The sequence below is a fragment of the Protopterus annectens genome, chromosome 13.part0 (assembly GCF_019279795.1).
Source record: "Protopterus annectens isolate FY-2018-M chromosome 13.part0, PAN1.0, whole genome shotgun sequence".
Taxonomy (NCBI): Eukaryota; Metazoa; Chordata; order Ceratodontiformes; family Protopteridae; genus Protopterus; species Protopterus annectens.
The window spans coordinates 369,399,229-369,417,893 of NC_056747.1; the positions used below are offsets into that span (position 1 = coordinate 369,399,229).

Sequence of the window (18,665 nt, forward strand, 5' to 3'; positions counted from 1 at the left end):
GCTGCTGCACTCTGGGTACTTGGAGTGTCTGTTTCCAGTTATTATTTAGTGCAAAACCCAGGGCATTCACATTTATTGCTGCACAGACAGCTGCCTCATGCAAGCACAATCCATGGAGGAAATGGAGAGGACTTTGCAGTTTACCATGGATTGTTTTCAAAAACCTGTACTTTTCTGCAGTTTACCCATGGATTCTTTACAAAAAAAAAAAAACTTTTGGCATCCCCAAGTTGAATCTTGCTGCTTCCAGCTGAACAGTGTTCTTGGGGACCTTGCTGGATCTAATCAACCAGAAGACCTTCCTTCCTTAGGGTAGAATGGAATTTCTTGCCTTTGCACACTTTCACACCTTGGCACAGAAGACTGAAATGATGGCAAGGGTACTGTGAAGGACACTTGAGGTTCATGGTATCTATTACATTAATGGTCCCCTTTATGAGGATGCAGATGGGCAATCTCCAGCAATACCTCAGAAATGCCTAGAATGAACATTGTCCTTCCCTCATGGAGATAATCACTTTGGTACCCTACATCATACAAGAATTGGAATGATGGTCCATGTAGCTCAGACAGAGCAAAGGGATACCCTTCAGAAAATGTTGACCTTGATACAGGCCCTCGAAGATTTTAAGCCTGTATGGGGAGAAAAGGGGCCTTTCAAGTGACAAAACAAGGAAGGGGTGCTGGAGGTCATGATTTTTCAGTCCCAAATAACACTAAAAGCCATATATACTCCATTCTGTTTGAACTCTTTCTGGTGGATCATATAAGCAGATCAGCTACTGATCCTTAGGCGATGGACAGTGTTCATTCTAGGCAGAAAAATCTCTCTCTCAACATCCATGTCATTTTCCTGCGGGCAGGGTGTCCCAGTGATGGACCTTTTTGCTTCTCAGAGCAGCAACCAGCTGTAGAAATTCTACTCCAGATCACCATACAAAGATCCTTGGTAGTGGATGCCTGCTTCAGATGGGACAGGTGTCTTTCTGTTTGCATTCCATCATCCACCTTTTCCCAAGGGTGATCTAGGTGGAAAAGGAGGAGGCCAAAATTGCTTCCCTTCTGGCCCAGACAGCATTGGTTCTCCCTCTTTATTCAGATTTCCAGAATGAAATTACTCACTCTGTCTTTACAATTAGATGACCTCTGACATAAGGGGGCCTTAATACACCTCCACCTGAACACCCTGTTGATTTAAAACTTTTTCCCCTTTAGGTAAGGGTTCACTGTGGACATTCTGATTGTAATTAAGGAGGCTCAAAAGAGTCTTCGCACAAATTTTTCACAGCTATTTCCTTCAGACAGTTGAGGGCAAAATATGTGCAAGTTGTTCCTCCTCACCAAGTGTTTTGCATTGGTTTGCCTGTCATATAATTCTTCAGGTTTGCCTTCCAGATTGGCTGTCTTATCTAGCAACATGGCATTTTTGTCCTGCATTTGAGCAGTCATTTGAATGTGTAGAGAGCACCTTATCAATTTCAACATCTTTCTTTGCTGCTTTTTCCTTATACATCTCTAGCTTTGAGTTTACTTTTTGTATTTTTAGAAGGATTACAACCAAAATTAATTGCTTGATGTCCAGTGTTGTCTAGATGTTCTGACCCTCCAGTTACTTCAGCTGGCACCATCTCTGCCATGTGGGTTTCCGGATTGTTCATATCTTCTGAAAACAAATTTTTTCCCCTTTTAATTGCCACTTAAGGGACATTCACCTAATGGTACTCAACCCTTTTGCCCCGGGATGTAATTTTTTAATCATTAATTTAACCTTATTCCAACAAATTTCAACTAAATAATAGAGAACTTTATGTGAATAATCCACATACCAGAAGTCCACATCTTTCTCTTTTGAACCCTGCCTTACTCCTTTCTATCTCAGGAGCTTGTATAAAGAAACAGAGCTTATTGAAACTCTGCTCAGTCATGATTCACTAGAGGCAAATGTTCTTTTCCCTTGGTTTATTAAATTTTGTTGTGCCTGAATAATTTCCTAGCTTAAGTATCTGTTTAACATCTCTTTGTCATAAAAACCTCAAAAGCCAAAAGAAGCAATCCTAATTCCATTTCCTAAATTCAGTAAGCTTGTAAATGCAATACAGGCAATTCTGCTACTACATTTTAATAAGCTACTTCAGAAACAGTATGCAGGCAAACCACTGATTATGTACCATTTTCACCATTCATCATTCTAATTTCCTTAAAGGAAAAAGTACCCAAATTAGCTCTGTTCAAATATGCACTGTTCTATATAGCACTAGTAAACATTACTTGGACAGTATACTTTTCATCAATTTCACAAAGGCTTTCAACTGCATAAGTCATATGCTCTATTAATTTCTCTAGATGCATTCATCTTTGGGGCCACCAAATTCAAATTATACTTTAGCTTCATTTCTAACGGAACCTTTTCTTATCCTAGGCAACAGTAGTTTTTCCTCTTAGAATATCTCTGCATGTGTCTCAAAGGGCGTATCTTCTTGGGTTCTGTTCTTTTCAGTATTTTTATTAACAGTCAGATTTTGAAGCCACATTCGTCATGGTAATGAGCTTGTTTTCTTTATAGCTGTCTCTCACCGCAAAGCAGTTTTTGAAAGTCTTCAAATAATTCAGGATAAGCTTTTTATCTGGCTACACAATTAGCAGTTTGCTTTGATACTGGAGGGACTAAAGTGAAACTTTTTAGGAGACTGCAAAAACCTAAATTCCTTTAATCTTCCTATACCTTTTATTATACCATGCGCATACAGTCACCAAAGTATTGAGTGAGTGTCTGTATTCAGATACGTAAGCAGGTTCCTTATTGAAATGTCACTATTAAATCCATGTGCTGACACTTAAGCTGTTTTTTGAAATGAAAGAGAAGAGCTAAGAAAAAACATTGCTCTTCTCCTTTAAACTTTTTTTTGCAGGGAAGTAAGACAACCCTGCACATCCCCCCCCTGAACTTATATATACCAACTCCAAGATTGCCATACATCAGAGAAAAGAAAATATTCTGAGAAATGTCCATCTTGGATTTGGTTAGTTCTTTTTTTGTTCGTTCACTCTTAGCATTCTAGGGCATGGCTGCGGTGGTGCAGTGGTTAGCATTGCCACCTCACAGCAAGAGGTTCTCCAGTTCGTTTCTTAACTGGGGTGCCTTCTGTGCAGAGTCTGCATGTCCTCCATGTGGTCGCATGGGTTTCCTCTTGGTGCTCTGGCTTCCTTCCACATTCCAAAAACATGCTGCAGGTGGATTGGATACTCTAAAGTGGCCCAAGGTGTGTGTGTGTGTGTGTGTGTGTGTGTGTGTGTGTGCCTTCTGTGGAGGGTTGGGTGCAAGGATGGCAACTTGACACTGTAAAACTCCACTGCCAGTCATTCTGCAGACCATTGTTCCGCTGTGGCAACCCCGATCAGGAAAAGCCGAAAGAAGTCTAAGCATTATGGAACCCGCAAAAGCGGGTTCTGATATTTCAAACAGTTACCACTTAGACATTACTGTTGCTCCCTTATTAACCGTGTCCGTTCACATCAGTAACTTAAAATGTAGAAATAAACTCTTGTTTTTAAATACTGCCAAAAAATCTCCTGAAGGAAGAACCGCTATAGACAAAGATGTTCTACTGCCACAAAAGGAATTTTTTTTTACCCAGTACTTCAGAGGAACACCTCACTTAATTACAAACACTGTCCAGTAGAATATGCCATACCTGTCAACCACTTCAAGAAATCTGGACAAAACCACAGTGGGGGGCCATAGACCCAAAAATAGGGACAATTTAACTATTGCTCTTACAAACCTAGAAAGTTGATAGACTATTAGGATACATTTTTTGAGGAGTATGACATCTGAAACTCAAATGTCTGTCATTTTCTGACTTCAGTTCTCAGTTGTTTGCCATTAATTTGCCAGGTAACCAAAATTTTATGAGGAACAGGCCACAAATCGAGACAAAAATCTAGACCACCTGCACAAATTTGGACAGTTGAGAGGTACGGGATGTGCCCCTTCATTCTGTTCTCCCCTGAGACTGACCAGTTGTACCACTCTGTCAAGCAGTCTGGTTACCAGAACTGGCAGACCTCCTGCTACTTAAAACACATACAAAACACTTTATTGGGAAAACTTCACTTTTTTCCAATACAGACGCACAATACCAGCTCTGCTTCCACTGGAACACTGGTAAAGCCTTCAAAGGACCTTTCAAATTCTCACAGATCAGCTGATAAGTGCATATGTCTGTTATTTACTTGTTTTTTGAAATGTTTGAGGACTGATGCATGTTGTAAATCTTTTTATTTTGTTGCTGTTTTAAAACCCCAAGGAAGGTGTGTAGTAGTTTATAGTAAAAATTGAATCAGTAGTTTTTAATAATTTTTTGGCTCCCTTTCACTTACAGACCTCCTGTGCATCCAGAAGTCCCCCATTGTTTGTACTTGTAAGTGAGGGGTTCCTGATATGGTCACAGTACTGGTTTTTAATGTTTTATTTATGTACTGGCCATGTCTGCACCCCACACACCATTAGGTGTAGACTTGTCTGTCTGTTACCACTTGCGAATATGCATATTGGCCTAAGTAACAAACCTGGAGATGCTTAATGTTATGGCAGTCACTTGCCTTGCTACCCAGTGTGTTCTAGGGTTGCATTTGTAATATTTGCCTCTTGACACTTTTGGCTATGCCTTCCTTTCCTTCCCAGCTGTTCTTCAACACTTCTGTTGCTAATTTTTCTTTGACTGTTAGTAGTATGGACAATATGCCTTATCCCATTGTTTTTTAATTTGCGGTTTTATTGCAGGAGTGTGCTTTTATTCATCAGCCTTTTTGTAAGGCAAACCTATACTAAATAGCTGTATAAAGCCACATGTTGATTTAAGAAATTCTCTGCTTATTGTGTCTACATTGATTGATGGTAAGCAGGTAAACCACTGGGACGGACTCTACTTTTATGCTCACTTGCTCTACTAGTTAACTATACTAACAGCTACTAGTTAACTATACTAACAGCTGATCAGTGTCCAAGAGGAGTGAGTGCGTTGTCCTTTGTATCCCTCACTTTCTAATCTATCTAGTCTTCAGAGTGTCTTGTCTTTTTGTGGTGAACCAAAGCATGCCTGTATTTTGTTAGCTGACTTCAGCGAACTTTGGAAAAAGTAGGAAATTGCAATTATGAGCCTGGGAGCTTGTTTATTGCTGTGAGAACTTTGTGCCCGATCATTTTCCTTTAGTTTATTTTGACTAATATTTATTTTTCTTCTTCTTAAGGAGCCAATAAAATCTAGAGCACCCCAACTTCATTTGGAATATAGATTCTACAAACAGCTTGGAAACTCTGGTAAGAAAAACTACTCCCCCAGCTATCTAATCTATTTTTAACCTGCAACATGTAATGTTTGGACTTTGCTTTGATGGCATGTATGGGTAGTGAAAGCATTTTATAAATTGCCTTTTCTTGCTGAAGGTTGTGAACCAAGTTTGTGTCCTGTATGGAACTGCAGCCAAAGTAATTTATACTGGGAGGGTGGCCTAATCGTTAAGGTGTTTGCCTTACAAGCACAAGGTGCAGGGTTCAATTCTCACAAGGGATAATTGGCTAGGCTTAAAATGGCTCGCAAGGGCAGTTAGCCTTGTACTAACCTATGAACCTACTAACCTATGAACCTATATTGTGAATCTGATCCTTAATTCAGGGTCTGCAGAACTGAGAAGACCAGAGCAGGGAAAATAAAGCAAACCAGTAATCTAGTTAAGGATAATGCATTGTAGGCAGAGATAAAAAATTTGTTGGATGAAAGCAGACTAACCCTCCCCCAAGTCTCATCCCCCATGCCTGATTACCCATTCATTCTTGATAGAATCTCATTAGTTGCACCTCAGATTAGACCTTGAAGAGGACTGCCAGTATCCAGCAGATGCTTGGCTTATAACTATGCCTTCAGTGGCTGGGTGTAGGGGTAAGAGTGAAACAGTGAATGGGAGCAGTGAAGAGATGTTCATTATATTGGTTATTCCTTTGGTAATGTTAGCTTATGAGTTGTATTCTCTTAAGGGTAGAACAGCCAGCCGGCCTCCAAAGCTAATGGACTTTGGGCACGTGAAGGTGCCTTTAAATCAGCTCAAGCAGTGCTGAAGGAAGAATGGTTTGAGCACCAGACACTTCAGAGCTTCTCTGCCGCCAAAGATTCCTCCTCTTACTGGCTTTTGAGGATTGACTGTATGCCAACGCTGTCTCATTGCTGGGCAGATAAGTTCCCTTTGGGGGGAAAAGTGAACTTTTTATGTGAAAGTGATCATTTTAAGACGGGAAAAGTTTTTTTTATTAACTTGTCACTTGACTTTTAGTTTTAAACAGGAGCATTACTTTTTACTTTTGATGAAAAAGGTTGTTAAATCTAATTTAAAACTACTTTTTCTTTGGTAGAAGTTATTTTACTTTTAGGGGCTCGGGTAAGTGTTTAAAGTGCTCTTCATTGTGTTTTTTGGTGTAAAAGGAATTTTTTCATACTTTCCTGTATCAGTGACTAGTGCTGCCAAACTTCCCTGGGAATTGGAAACCTTTTTCGACTTTACCATGGAACAACCTACAGGCTCTTCAGTTCTTTCTTCTAGCCACAAAAATGAAGAAAATTAACATGCAGCCTATGCCACTTCAGTAGACGTTTTAAGTGCCTCAGCTGCAGATGGGTGATTCTTTCTGGTCCACCGTAAACATTAACTTGCATATACTAAACCAAATACGATCTACTGATGTTATAATACTATTGAAATGATAGTGATATATTTAAATGTATTTTTTATTTAGCAGTCATATTTGATTTATTATTTATGATAGGTTAGTGGATTTCAGTAGAATTAATATATTGGGTCCGATCGCTAACAAAAAAAGAAGCGGAATGTTATAGGAAACATACACTGACATGAACTTTATAGTATTTTATAGTGCTTTATTTAGAAATATTAGGTTTTTCAAATATAGATTTTAAATATAGACAATATTATGAGGCAGATAAATGTCATTTATTATGGGCAGGATTCACGAATCCTCCGTGTAAGACTTAATAAGTCTTACACGGAGGCTGCAGTTGAACAGTATGACGTCAGCGAGCCATGAATATTCATGAGGGCACGCTGACTCATCAGTAAATCTTACACAGACTGAGTATGAAAGCAGGGGCGTGTCCGACTGCTGAGCAGTCTAAATGGTCACGCCCCTGCAAGTTGTTACAAACCACAATGTCAGCACACAAGAGCAAGGTCGCTCAAATGTACTTGCACCCAACAGCACACTCCCTGACACTGGAAACCTCAATCAAAATTATAAAACGTAAAATATTAATTTTTTTATGTTTAATCCATGATATAGCTGCCTGCATACCTCTCGACCTCTTAGAATAAGAAATCTAGACAAAGCCATTAAAAAAAACTGGTACAAATAGGGACATGTTTTAAATATTGCTCTTACAAATTAGAAAGTTGATAGAATAACAGGTTTTGCATTAGTATGCATGTTCTGTATGATATGAAGTCTAAAACTCAAATGTCTGTCATTATTTTCTAACTTCAATCTTTAATAATTTGCCAGAAAGCCACAATGTTATGAAAAATGGACCAAAAATATAAGGCAAAAATTTGGACATTCTGCGAAAATCTGTACAGTTGAGAGGTATGGCTGCCCGTATTTGCGCGTGTGTGCCCATTGCCTAACCACAGTTAGCAATTGTGACAGCGAATAGCATACAAGAACAAATTATTCAAATTCTGCCAAGTAACAGTAGTGTAATGGTAGGGCGTTAGCCCAAAGAGTAGCCATTCAAGGTTGGAGTCCCACCACTACCCTTCTTATTTTTTTTATGTTCTAAATCAGTATATGAAATAATACCTGACATATATGATTAAAATATTATAAAAAGCAGTGAAATGGCCAGTTTATTATTGAAGAAAATATATATTTTAAAGGCTCCAGATTTAAGCAGTGCTTTACCCAGCTAAATAAGGTTGCCCAAAGTTTAGCAGCGCTTTATCCAGTGCAATGTGTATGTGCGGCTGTCCGCGCCCCACCAACCAGGGCACTGTAGGGACACATATCCTACACAAGGGTATCATGCAGACAGATGCCTGTCATCTGATACATGCTGTATAACAGTAAGCTGACTATGACATAGTCATCCACATGTACTATACTTACTATCCCGTCAGTACCACATAGGTGGTAGCCCTCAACATGTATGTTGGGTACCAATGTGTACATACAGCCTCATGTTATGTCATGTGTCCCTTGGTATCTACATATCCATAGGTATTGTAGAGTTCCAAGGTGTGTCACATGAGACATTAGAGGCCTGGATGCATATCCACAAGACGGTTGTACACCTATAAAGACCGTCTATTATTGTCAGTCGTTGTTGTGTATGAACATGTCTGACATATACCCCAGGCATATACCCTCACTCACACTACTGTTAAGTAACTGTCATGGGTGTGTGTGGCACAGATGACCCTGGCCACGGATCACAACAGTGGATGGCCCTGTCACATACATACATATGTGACCTATGATTTGAGAAACAGCGGCACAACCTGTCAATGGCAACAAATGTATTCATATAGTATGCAGGCTTCACACCTATGTACTGATTAAGGGAACATGTACACATATATATTTGCCACGCAGATACCTGATGTGTGCAATGCACTTACTGTTGTAATCATAATTTGTCATAACATAGTAAAAGCAAAACCACCACACCGCATTGTCCCAGAGTGGCACACACAGAGTCAGCACTTACTGGATTCAAACCCCTGCCTAAGTATGTTATGACACTAGAGAGAGACGCATTAGCACAGTGTGCTATTTACTGGGTGGCTTCCCTTCTCCATCTGTATTTTTAGGGTGTGACATCATCAGTCTTTCCAAAGAGGGAATATACATCTTTAGTGCGTTTTCCCAGTCTTCAAAAAGGCCACTCCTTTCAAACAGAATTGCACACACACACACACACACACACACACACACACACACACACACACACACACACACACACAGCCAGCACTTACAGGATTCAAACCCCTATCTACATATGTTATACTACTACAGAGACATGCATTAACACGGCACACTATATGCTTTACTGTGCATTTTTCTACACCTGCTATACTTGTAGGATGCTGACATCACCAGTAACTCCTTCATTGTGTCTACAGTCTACAAAAAGGCCACTCCTCTCAAAGGATGGGATACACATACACAACACCCCCATACACACACACACACACACACACACACACACACACACACACACACACACACACACATTCAGCATTTGCAGGTTTCAAACCCCTACCTAACTATGTTATGATACTACAGAGACTGGCATTAACATGGTGCGCTTTATGCTTTACTGGGCATTTGTCTCCACCTGCTATACTTGTAGGATGCTGACATCACCAGACTTTCCAAAGAAGAATGTAGCTCCTTCATTATGTCTACAGTCTACAAAAAGGCCACTTCTCTCAAAGGATGTGACACACACACACACACACACACACACACACACACACACACACACACACACACACACACACACACAGCATTTGCAGGTTTCAAACCCCTACCTATGTTATGATACTACAAAGACAGGCATTAACACGGTGCACTATATGCTTTACTGGGTGTTTCCTTTTCACCTGCCACATTTGTAGGTTGCAGATATCTTCTGACTGGTCATGGTAATGTCTGCAGTAATTGCAGGAATGAGCCATGTGTGGTGGAAGGTGTCCTATAGCTCTGTGTGAGTCAGCTGGACAGGTGTATGGGTGATTGTATGTTTGGCCATGGGATATCTTTTGTGTCCCTGCTACACAGATGCACAATGGACTGTACATATATGGGCTATCTTGTGTGACCTACTTTTCACATGCACAGTATTCAACTTGGACAGGTTGCACATGCCAGACACACTGTCTAGGTGTGTACATGCCCTAGGGCAGATAGCCTAGGATCAGACTCTGCACCTATGATAATGTTCAGGATTCACACCTGTTTATTGATGATACCCTTTGCAGGTGTTTATCGTGTTCGTTTCCCCACTTTCTATGAACAACTTGGGTATCTGCAGCAAATATGTGATTATGACAAGGTTCGACTATATTGTATATGTGTCTATTGTCATATAGCTATGTGCACAGGCCAGATTGCTGGATAGTGTGTGGTTCCTGGGTTGACACCTGTAACTGCCTGATAGGTATGGACCATTGCTATACTCTGACATGGCCTATGTGTGTGAGCATGCCCAGTGTAACTTTTCAGAATGTTGCTGACTGAGTTCCACTACCATAGTTGATTTATTCAACGTTTTACCTGTAGCTAAAGGGCTTGTAGTCTGCTCATCTACAAAATAAAACATCCCTCTCAGTCTCGAACCCCAGACCTTGGACACACTAGACTGCATGAATTATTACTAAGCCACAGCAGATATAAAATAATTTGATGATGTAATAAATATATCATTCCTTACAATGAAGGAATGTAAAGGAATAATAGAAAGGCCATTAGGCAAAGCCTGTTCTGTGAATCCTTAACAGCCAGTGTTGTGGAATTGCATTACATGACAGTGATAAGAGAAGCAGTCATTCTAGCAAACAATAACGTTACAGAGGCACTTTACAAACCACACACAGTATCAGGGCACTACAAACACTAGCATATCACTACAAACACTAGCATATCTGAGTGGGGCAGACGCCATAGCTCTTAAATATGTTCTATGCAAGTTCATGATTGTGCAATGTATGTTAGCTGTGTCAGTCTCACTCCCTCTAGAAAGTATTGCCGTCATGTATAGAGGTGGGGTATTACACAATGAATACTGATATTAATAACAGTAGACACTGCTTGCAACTGCAGCCACTAACATTTTTTTTGTCAGTTAAGCTTTTTAAGTATTCACTTCTCTTAGTTAACTCCAGTGTTGCAGTGTCTCTTGACAGAAACATAATGGGCTGTTGTTTTCAGAGTTTTAAGTGCTAGGCTGGGCTGGGTTTGTGTACTGCCTGTGTGATTGCCTGATTCTGATTATGTCCACCTGCTAGCGCTGCTGACTTTCCCTGGTTAACTTCCTACTGTTTGTTGTGCTTCCTTTTCCCTTTCCATTCCCTCAGGGGGGCGGACACAGTGTGCACCTTCTATTTCTTGACTTTAGCTAGGATACCTACTGACACCTCTTCCAGTGATGAGCAAGTGACAACTAACACATGCCACTCTGCTCCAATGAGATTAGCTTCTTTCATACATACCCCCCTTATGATGTCACCTATATCCTACTGTTACTCCCCTTATCCTAGTCTTACACTCCACTGACTGTGCTCATTTGTTATGTAGACTTGGGATTCACTATCCTTACCCTCATTTGCATAGGATTGCCTGCTAATGCTTGGTTACATCTCTTAGACTGGGTTCCCCCCTTAGCAACCCCTACTCGATAGCCATGTTGTCTTCAGCCTGCCATTGCCTTGCATTGTACATTACAAATTCACATGAAATCCACATTTGTGGATTTTTATTATTAGTTTTCTGGTTTTTAGAGCACAGCCCTTTAGTGCAACGCTGCGCTACGCTTAAACATCGGAAATCGGACAAAGAAAATTAATTTTTTTTTCATTTTGCATCAGGAAACATTGCCAATGGCCATATATTTGGCCATTGGCATGCTTCCTCTACTGGATGCAACCTTTATTTCGAGCTGTCATGGCTCCGTTTTGCTATTTACAGAATGGTACTCAGTTGTCAACTAAGTACTTTTCTGCAGATAACACTACTCTTACTCGGACAGGTTCGGGTTTCCTGAATCTAAAATCTACCTCATTTGCATGCCTTTCAGCTGCAGTTGAGGTAATTTGCATGTCTCGGCCCTGTCCGTGTAAGAGATGTGTTAGGACCTCTCTTGCACACCCCTGCAGGCTGTTCCTGGATCGCTCATCGGACATGATGGCTGCATGGAGTCTTACTCTACTCTTAGACTCCGTGCAAGCCATCGTGAATCCAGCCCTACGTTTTTTATTATGTTTTTGATATGACATTAATGGGGAGGAATTGTTTAATGCATTTGGTGGTGACGATGACATCAATATACACCACCAGTTACATTATCGGTCTCAGATGTTATAACAAGAATTTTTAACTTGTTAAAAGAGTTGTAGTTTAGATGGAAATTTGTTTAATATCACTATCATTTCAGTAGTATTTTAACATCAGTAGATTGTATTTGGTTTAGTATATGCAAGTTAATGTTTACGGTGGATACAATAATAGGGTATTATCCCTTTAAGATTTTGAAAAATGTTTGGCGCCAAAAAATCTATTTAAGGTGTATAAAATTGTTATACAGTGTTCTGCAGAAGCCCGTTATATGGGTGAACGCGCTTAACCACTGTTTCATCAGTTTGGGATAATTGTGGATATACAACTGTTTTTATTCTTGTTTGGAAATAAACAGCAGCATTTTTTTTTACAAAGGAGAGAGACGTTTTCTTCCTTTAGTCATTTGAAGGTGAGCGAGCACTTATTGGGGAATCCGTGTATATCTGTTATCGGTATTTATTTTGAAAAAAATAGGTAAAACAGAATAGCATAACAAAAGTAAAAAGTCCATGAATATGGAATTTCATCCATGCCTGGGCAAATGTATGTCCATGGCTTATTTTAAATAAACTAATGCCTTTTGGTTCATTTTCCATTGCCCTTTGTGATTGAAATGTGAAGTTAGGATTTTTATATTTAAACTGTAATGTGGATGGAAGTAAGAACCTTAACTAAGTTCCATGCGAAAACATAATTTGATGTTATTTTATCCTCAACTGATGGGTTTGAATATGATCCATCGGATCCAGCTTGGCTGTTGCTAACATTTGTGGCATCAAAAAACTCTGGAGCGTCTCCCTTACTCATTATGCATCAACCCTAAGTTACCCCAGATCTCATTTGCCGCTTTATGCTATAGACATGGTTGACTATAGCTCTCGAGCGTTGGTCAGAAAAGTGTTACAATTTTCAAATGTAGATATTTTTCTAATTTCTCTTAAATTCTTAGATTTTCCCATCCCTTACTGGATCGTGCAGTTAGTACTTTTCAGGATACTATTGCTAGCCCAAAAAAGGGGAGGAAATACTATCTTACAGTGGCATACCTCTTAAGTACAATTGTTTAGTATTTACTTTCTTTTTACAGTTGGTGTAGTCTCTTTTTACTACCATTGCTAGTAGTTTTTATATTTGTTTTTCTTGCTCTTCTGATAAAAAAATCTACTCTTTCTTAAATTTTGCCTTTTTAAATATGTTTTTTTGCTATGGCGGAAAAAGGCCCCGCTGGGCTTAAATGCATGAAGTGTGGGCACAAACTTCCCATGTCTGATGCACACACTGTGCATGTGTGTGTACTGCCTGCGGCCATTACATCTTCAGGAAGATTGTTCATGTCCCATGGATTCAACCCTTGGGTGCTTGTAGAATGGAAAAACAAGTTTAAGTTAAAAGGCTTATTACCTTCTTCCTTTGGAGAGGCTAAACCTAGAGGTCAATCTCCCAAAACTAAACCGTTGAAAACCTCTCCAAATCTTCTACATATTCCATGGTTTAGGAGCCATCCAAAAAAAGAGTCAAGATGGATCTGACCTCACCCTTGGATCCAAAAAAGAAAAAATCGATGGATCTGACTTTCTCGAATTTGACTACTTCCAGGTCTACTGGTTCAAGTTTTATTCAACTATCCATAACAAGATACTCACCATATGTGGATCTAGTGCTCTCACCTTTCTTAGAGTATCACCAACCCAGTTTCCTCTCTATTGTTTCCACTCGCTCTTTCAAAAGTTTGACAGAGGAGGATGTGGAAAGAGTGGTGTGGAAGATCCTCTCGACACATAGTCAGATTGGTGTTTTACCAGCTCCTACCCCTTCAGGTCAGGAGGTCTGTTTTTTGACCACGCCCCCACTACAAGTTCCTCTTCGGATTCCTTCTACTGTCTGAGTCCCTGTATCAGAGCTAACTTGTTCCATCTGGTTAAAAATCCAAAAAAAGCAATATCTTTGGATCCAAAGCTTACTGAGTGCTCCAGTTCAGTTGGATCTGGAGAGCTCTTGGAGCCGATGCTTCCCTGTCTGATCCAAGATGTTGGAGTCTACTCCAAAGTTATCAGAGCTAACTCTGCGCCTCGGAGCCTCAGCACTGGATAGCTCTGCTGCAGCTTCCACCTTGGGGAGATTGCTTTCAGAGCAGGGAAGGTCAGAGGTCCAAAAGCTTGTCTTTTTGGATCCGGGGTCTTCTCTTTCTCTGGGGTGGTCTGCCTTTCAGACTGTGAAGAGGGTTTTGTCTGCCTCGGCCGACCGGAAGGATCCAACCCCCTCGGATCTTCAGCCTTCTACCTTGATGTCTGTGTGCTCAGAGCGTCATCACTCTTTACCACAGAGCAGCCAGTCTGAGACCCTGAGGCTTCCAAGCAGGATATCTCAATTTCTTCCGATACCTTCCTAGAGCATCCCACTGAGGAGGTCCCTAGGAAGAAGACATGTAAGATGAAGCACTTGGACTCAGAGGAGCTGGTCACTGAAGATATGGACTTTGGTGAAGGGTCCTCACGATCACCACCTAAAGATGTCCTATTTGGAGACATCCTTGAGATCCTAAAACATGGACACCCTGAAACCCTTAATCCAAGGAGTCTGTTTTGTTGGAGGCTTTCGTTACTGGCCTGTCTACCTCCTGGATTACTCTGCCCACAGACGAGCTTATTGAGTTAGTCTCTTGGGTGGGCGTGGAAGGTACCCAGCACAGTTGAACCTGTACCTAGGAGACTGGGCAAGATTATGGCACCACCTTCGATAAGCAGTTTTGGGGAAAACGGGTACCAGTTGAAGCCATGGTCATGGTGGCAACCACCAAAAAGGAGCTTGCTGAGGAGAGTTCCACTGTTCATCCCCCTAACAGGGAGTCTACGGCAATGGTCAGGTTTGGGAAGGTTGTCTATGCTTCTGTGACCTTCACCTTAAGGTTTCTGAATTATCTGGCACATTTTACAAGATTACACATGAATTTTATTAGGGAACTCTCAAATACCCTCTCAGGATCTGTTTCTGCAGAGGTCCAACCATCCATGACTTCTCAGTTGGCTACCCTGCAATCTGTTTCGAATTCTTCCATGAGGCTCATTTCCTATGTAGCTGAAGGAACATTAAGGGCAGCAGGTTCAGGCATTTACGTTAGGAGATGCCTGGATGTGCTTATGTGATTTTGCAGAACCCTTCAAGTCTTCATTCGTCAATGCTTCTTTTTACGGCACTTCTTTGTTTGGCCCCAAAGTGAAGGGTGCATTATCTAGGTGTGAGAAGGATGTTAAGACCCTATCTGCCATGGACGTACTCAAGCATCTTTTTCTAGGAGTCAGTGAGGTGGTCAGAAGATGTTCAGAAAATCCCAGAGTCCTTTCCAGGACACACGTGGAGGAATCTCCCCCAGGTGCAGAGGAGGGAATTCCAATAGTTGACAGCTGCGCAGCAGAGGTGGCCCACAAAACCTGGGGTCCAGAGATTTTCTTTGACTGACCTTACCATCACTCCTGAAAGGAGACTCCATTTTCCACTTCTGGAGGGAATCGGGGGGGGGTCGATTATCCCAGCACCAGAGAGCCTGGCTTGGCATAAAGGATACTTGGGTGCAGAGGATTATTTCCAGAGGTTGTATAATACAGATTTTCCTTCCACCTCCAATCTCAGGAAAGATCCCCAATGTTCCACCCAGTGAGAGGGAAGAAGCAGCAATTCAAATACAAAAGCAGCTAGAGTCAGCCAGAATAGATAGAATCCAGAAGTTACTCAAGGTTCTTTAGTGTCAAAGAAGACAGGGGACTGGAGACCAATTTTGGATTTCAGCAACCTAAACAAAGTCAGTTTGACACACCAGGTTTCAGATGGTCAATCTTCAGTCCATTCTCCCTTTTCTGGCCAAGGACAACTGGATGTGCTCAATAAACCTTCAGGATACTACTGTCACAATAAGATGAACAGATGATCCAGAAGGTATTTACACTTCTGGCTGGAAGCCAGTTATTACCAGTTCAGAATTTTCCCCTTGTGTCTCAACACAGTTCCCAGGATGTTCACCAAATGTATGGCAGTAGTAGCAGCTCACTTGAGACTGCAAGGATTCCATGTGTTTCCATATCTAAACAATGAAAACATCCACAAATAGGCACCACAGGAAAACGGAATCTTCTTACAGGAACTATTTTTTTTTTGAGCGCATTCATCCACAAGAGAGTTCATCAGAAAACTGAACAGCTGACTAGAAGACAACTTTATAATGCAAACTGGCCAGTCAGAAACAATGAACAATTAAATTGAGGCAAATAGACTGAAAAAAAAATTAAAAAGTACTGAATTCACAGCACACAAGTATAATGCAGTACAAAATAACATGAGTTATAATGCTCTGTAATTTTAATGGTTCTGTCCATATGAGACTAAACCATGACAGAGCTTTTGAGTATAAAATTACATGCCCTGCACAAACCACACCTAAACATACCCACTTTATGTGCGAGTGGCAAAGGCACCCTAGTGTTTGCATTCTGCAGCCAATGCTTAATGCACTTAGATTTTTTACACACAAATTTGGGGGAGGGACCCACTGCTGTTTACACATTAGGATTCTCTTGGAAAATTTTTCATTTGTGTCTGATATTTCTAATGCTACTGTTATCAACAGTCACCTGCAAAATAAACATATTATAGTATTTACCATCATTACTGTTCTTCTAACGTATAATCTGCACCAAAATGGGAGGAAACTGTCTCTGTTCTGCTTAATCTCCTCAGCAGTCTTAACCAGTAGGCCTAAATCAAAACCTTACTACTAAATAATGAAATATCATTGCTCCCTTTGGAAAATTTACTGAAGGTGGTCAGTCTAGACAGCTCATCTGACCTTCTGAGACTGTTTTTCCTGTAAGTGGGATGAGCACTGAGGTAATGTAAATAATTGTTAGAAAGTGACATTAAAAAGTGGGTATGTTTTTTCTAGGGCATGTAATTTTATACTACAGTATTCCTTATTGCAGTCATCTCTGTGAGGACAGTATCAGAACTTAATGTTCAAAACCCATATGTTCCATAAAGACTGTGTGACTTTACACAATTAACCCCTCATTTGTGTTTGAGGGTTACAGAACTAACTCTGTCAGGCTGTCAGACTACCAGTTTTTTTCCCTTTTCCTTAGACTAGTGTGTGAACATTGTTGCATTTATTTGTCTTTCACAGACATTTGTTACCTTGACAGAGCCAAGGCCATCAGGATATTGGAACCGCTGTTTGTCTCCTTTGCCGAGAGCAAGCTTAGCGCTAGTTCCAAGCAGACTATCTCCGTATGGAGAGCGCAGTGCATTATTTTGTTGCAAAGCCAATGTGAAGGCATTAATAAGCAAGGCTCATACCCCATTCTACTTGGGGGAACAGCAACCACTATTGCTTTCCAGAAAAAGATTACTGTCTGGGTATCTTAGTAGCTACGTGGTCTTTGGTTCACGCCATCTGAAAGCAGTGCAAGCTAGATGTGGATTCCAGTGCAAAAGCAGGGTTCACCTCTGCTGTCCAGAATGGCATGACCTCCTTCCTTTCTCTGCAGTAATCCACCTCCCTACTTCTTTGGGGGGGGGGGGGGGGGACAACTTTGGGAATTTTCCTTACAGAGACTGCAACAGTGATCTACATGAAGACCATAATACAGTTGTGTAGGTAACTTAACATTATAGGACCTGTTTTTGTGGGTCATTCATGCTGTCTTACTTTTCTCCTTCCTTCCTCACTCTTACTGTGGCTCTACGGGGTCAGGTTTGGTACCTGTGCCCCTTCCCCCTCTTTCTACAAATGTGTGTGCTTTCTTGTACAACCCCTGGTATGTTGGTTCTTACTGTTCAAGTCACTAAAGAGGGCTGGATATACCATGTCTCAGACTACTGCTCTTGGGTTTTCAGGTGCTAAGAACTAGAATCTAGACTGGCATTGACCAAAAGAGGAGTATGAAAGCACTAAAGGCAATATTGGTGGACACCACCTGCATACCAAGTATGTGAAGAGTCTAAGGTAAGTTGATGCCAGCCTGGCTGTGGTGGAATAGCACCCACCTGTTAAAGTAATGCAAGACATTGGACCACAGCTTGTGGCAGTATTCCCTAAAGTGATGAGTGTAACAGTGACTACATTCAAACATGTATTGTTATGGTAAGCTGCCTACATAACTGTACTTTTCCTCCTTTTCTGGGCATGATATGTTTGGAGGGTAGGGGATGGGGATCAACTGTTTGATGTATCCCACCCTAAAAAGTCTCTGTTGAAAAGCATGAACATTGTCAGGTTACTGCCACACAATTATGTGTTTTCCTCAACAGAGGTCCATGTGTTGTGAGAGGCAAGGAAACTTCACACTAAGAGTCCTACTTGGAGAGAGAGAAAAGATACTCAGTTTGGTGCAGCAGGTACCTCAGTAATCCCCCGGATGTTGCAGTATCTTTCTGAGCCATTTGATCAGGAATTACCCGGTGTTTCTGTCAAGATGTTTTTCTTTACGTTTTCAGCCTTCATGCCTCTGGACTCGTACAGTTCTTTTAATCTTGCCATTAAGGTGGTCCTGAATGG

The 18,665-nt window shown here is 41.0% G+C and overlaps 1 protein-coding gene across 3 annotated transcripts in view; it reads left to right on the forward strand.

The window, feature by feature from the left end:
* Positions 1-18,665, forward strand: part of CSNK1G2 (casein kinase 1 gamma 2) — a 936,064-nt gene that overhangs the window by 406,414 nt on the left and 510,985 nt on the right. For all 3 annotated transcript variants that reach the window (XM_044053978.1, XM_044053977.1, XM_044053976.1), the window contains exon 4: positions 5,251-5,320. In XM_044053978.1, the coding sequence (XP_043909913.1) occupies positions 5,251-5,320 (70 nt within the window). The remainder of the gene's footprint in view (positions 1-5,250; positions 5,321-18,665) is intronic.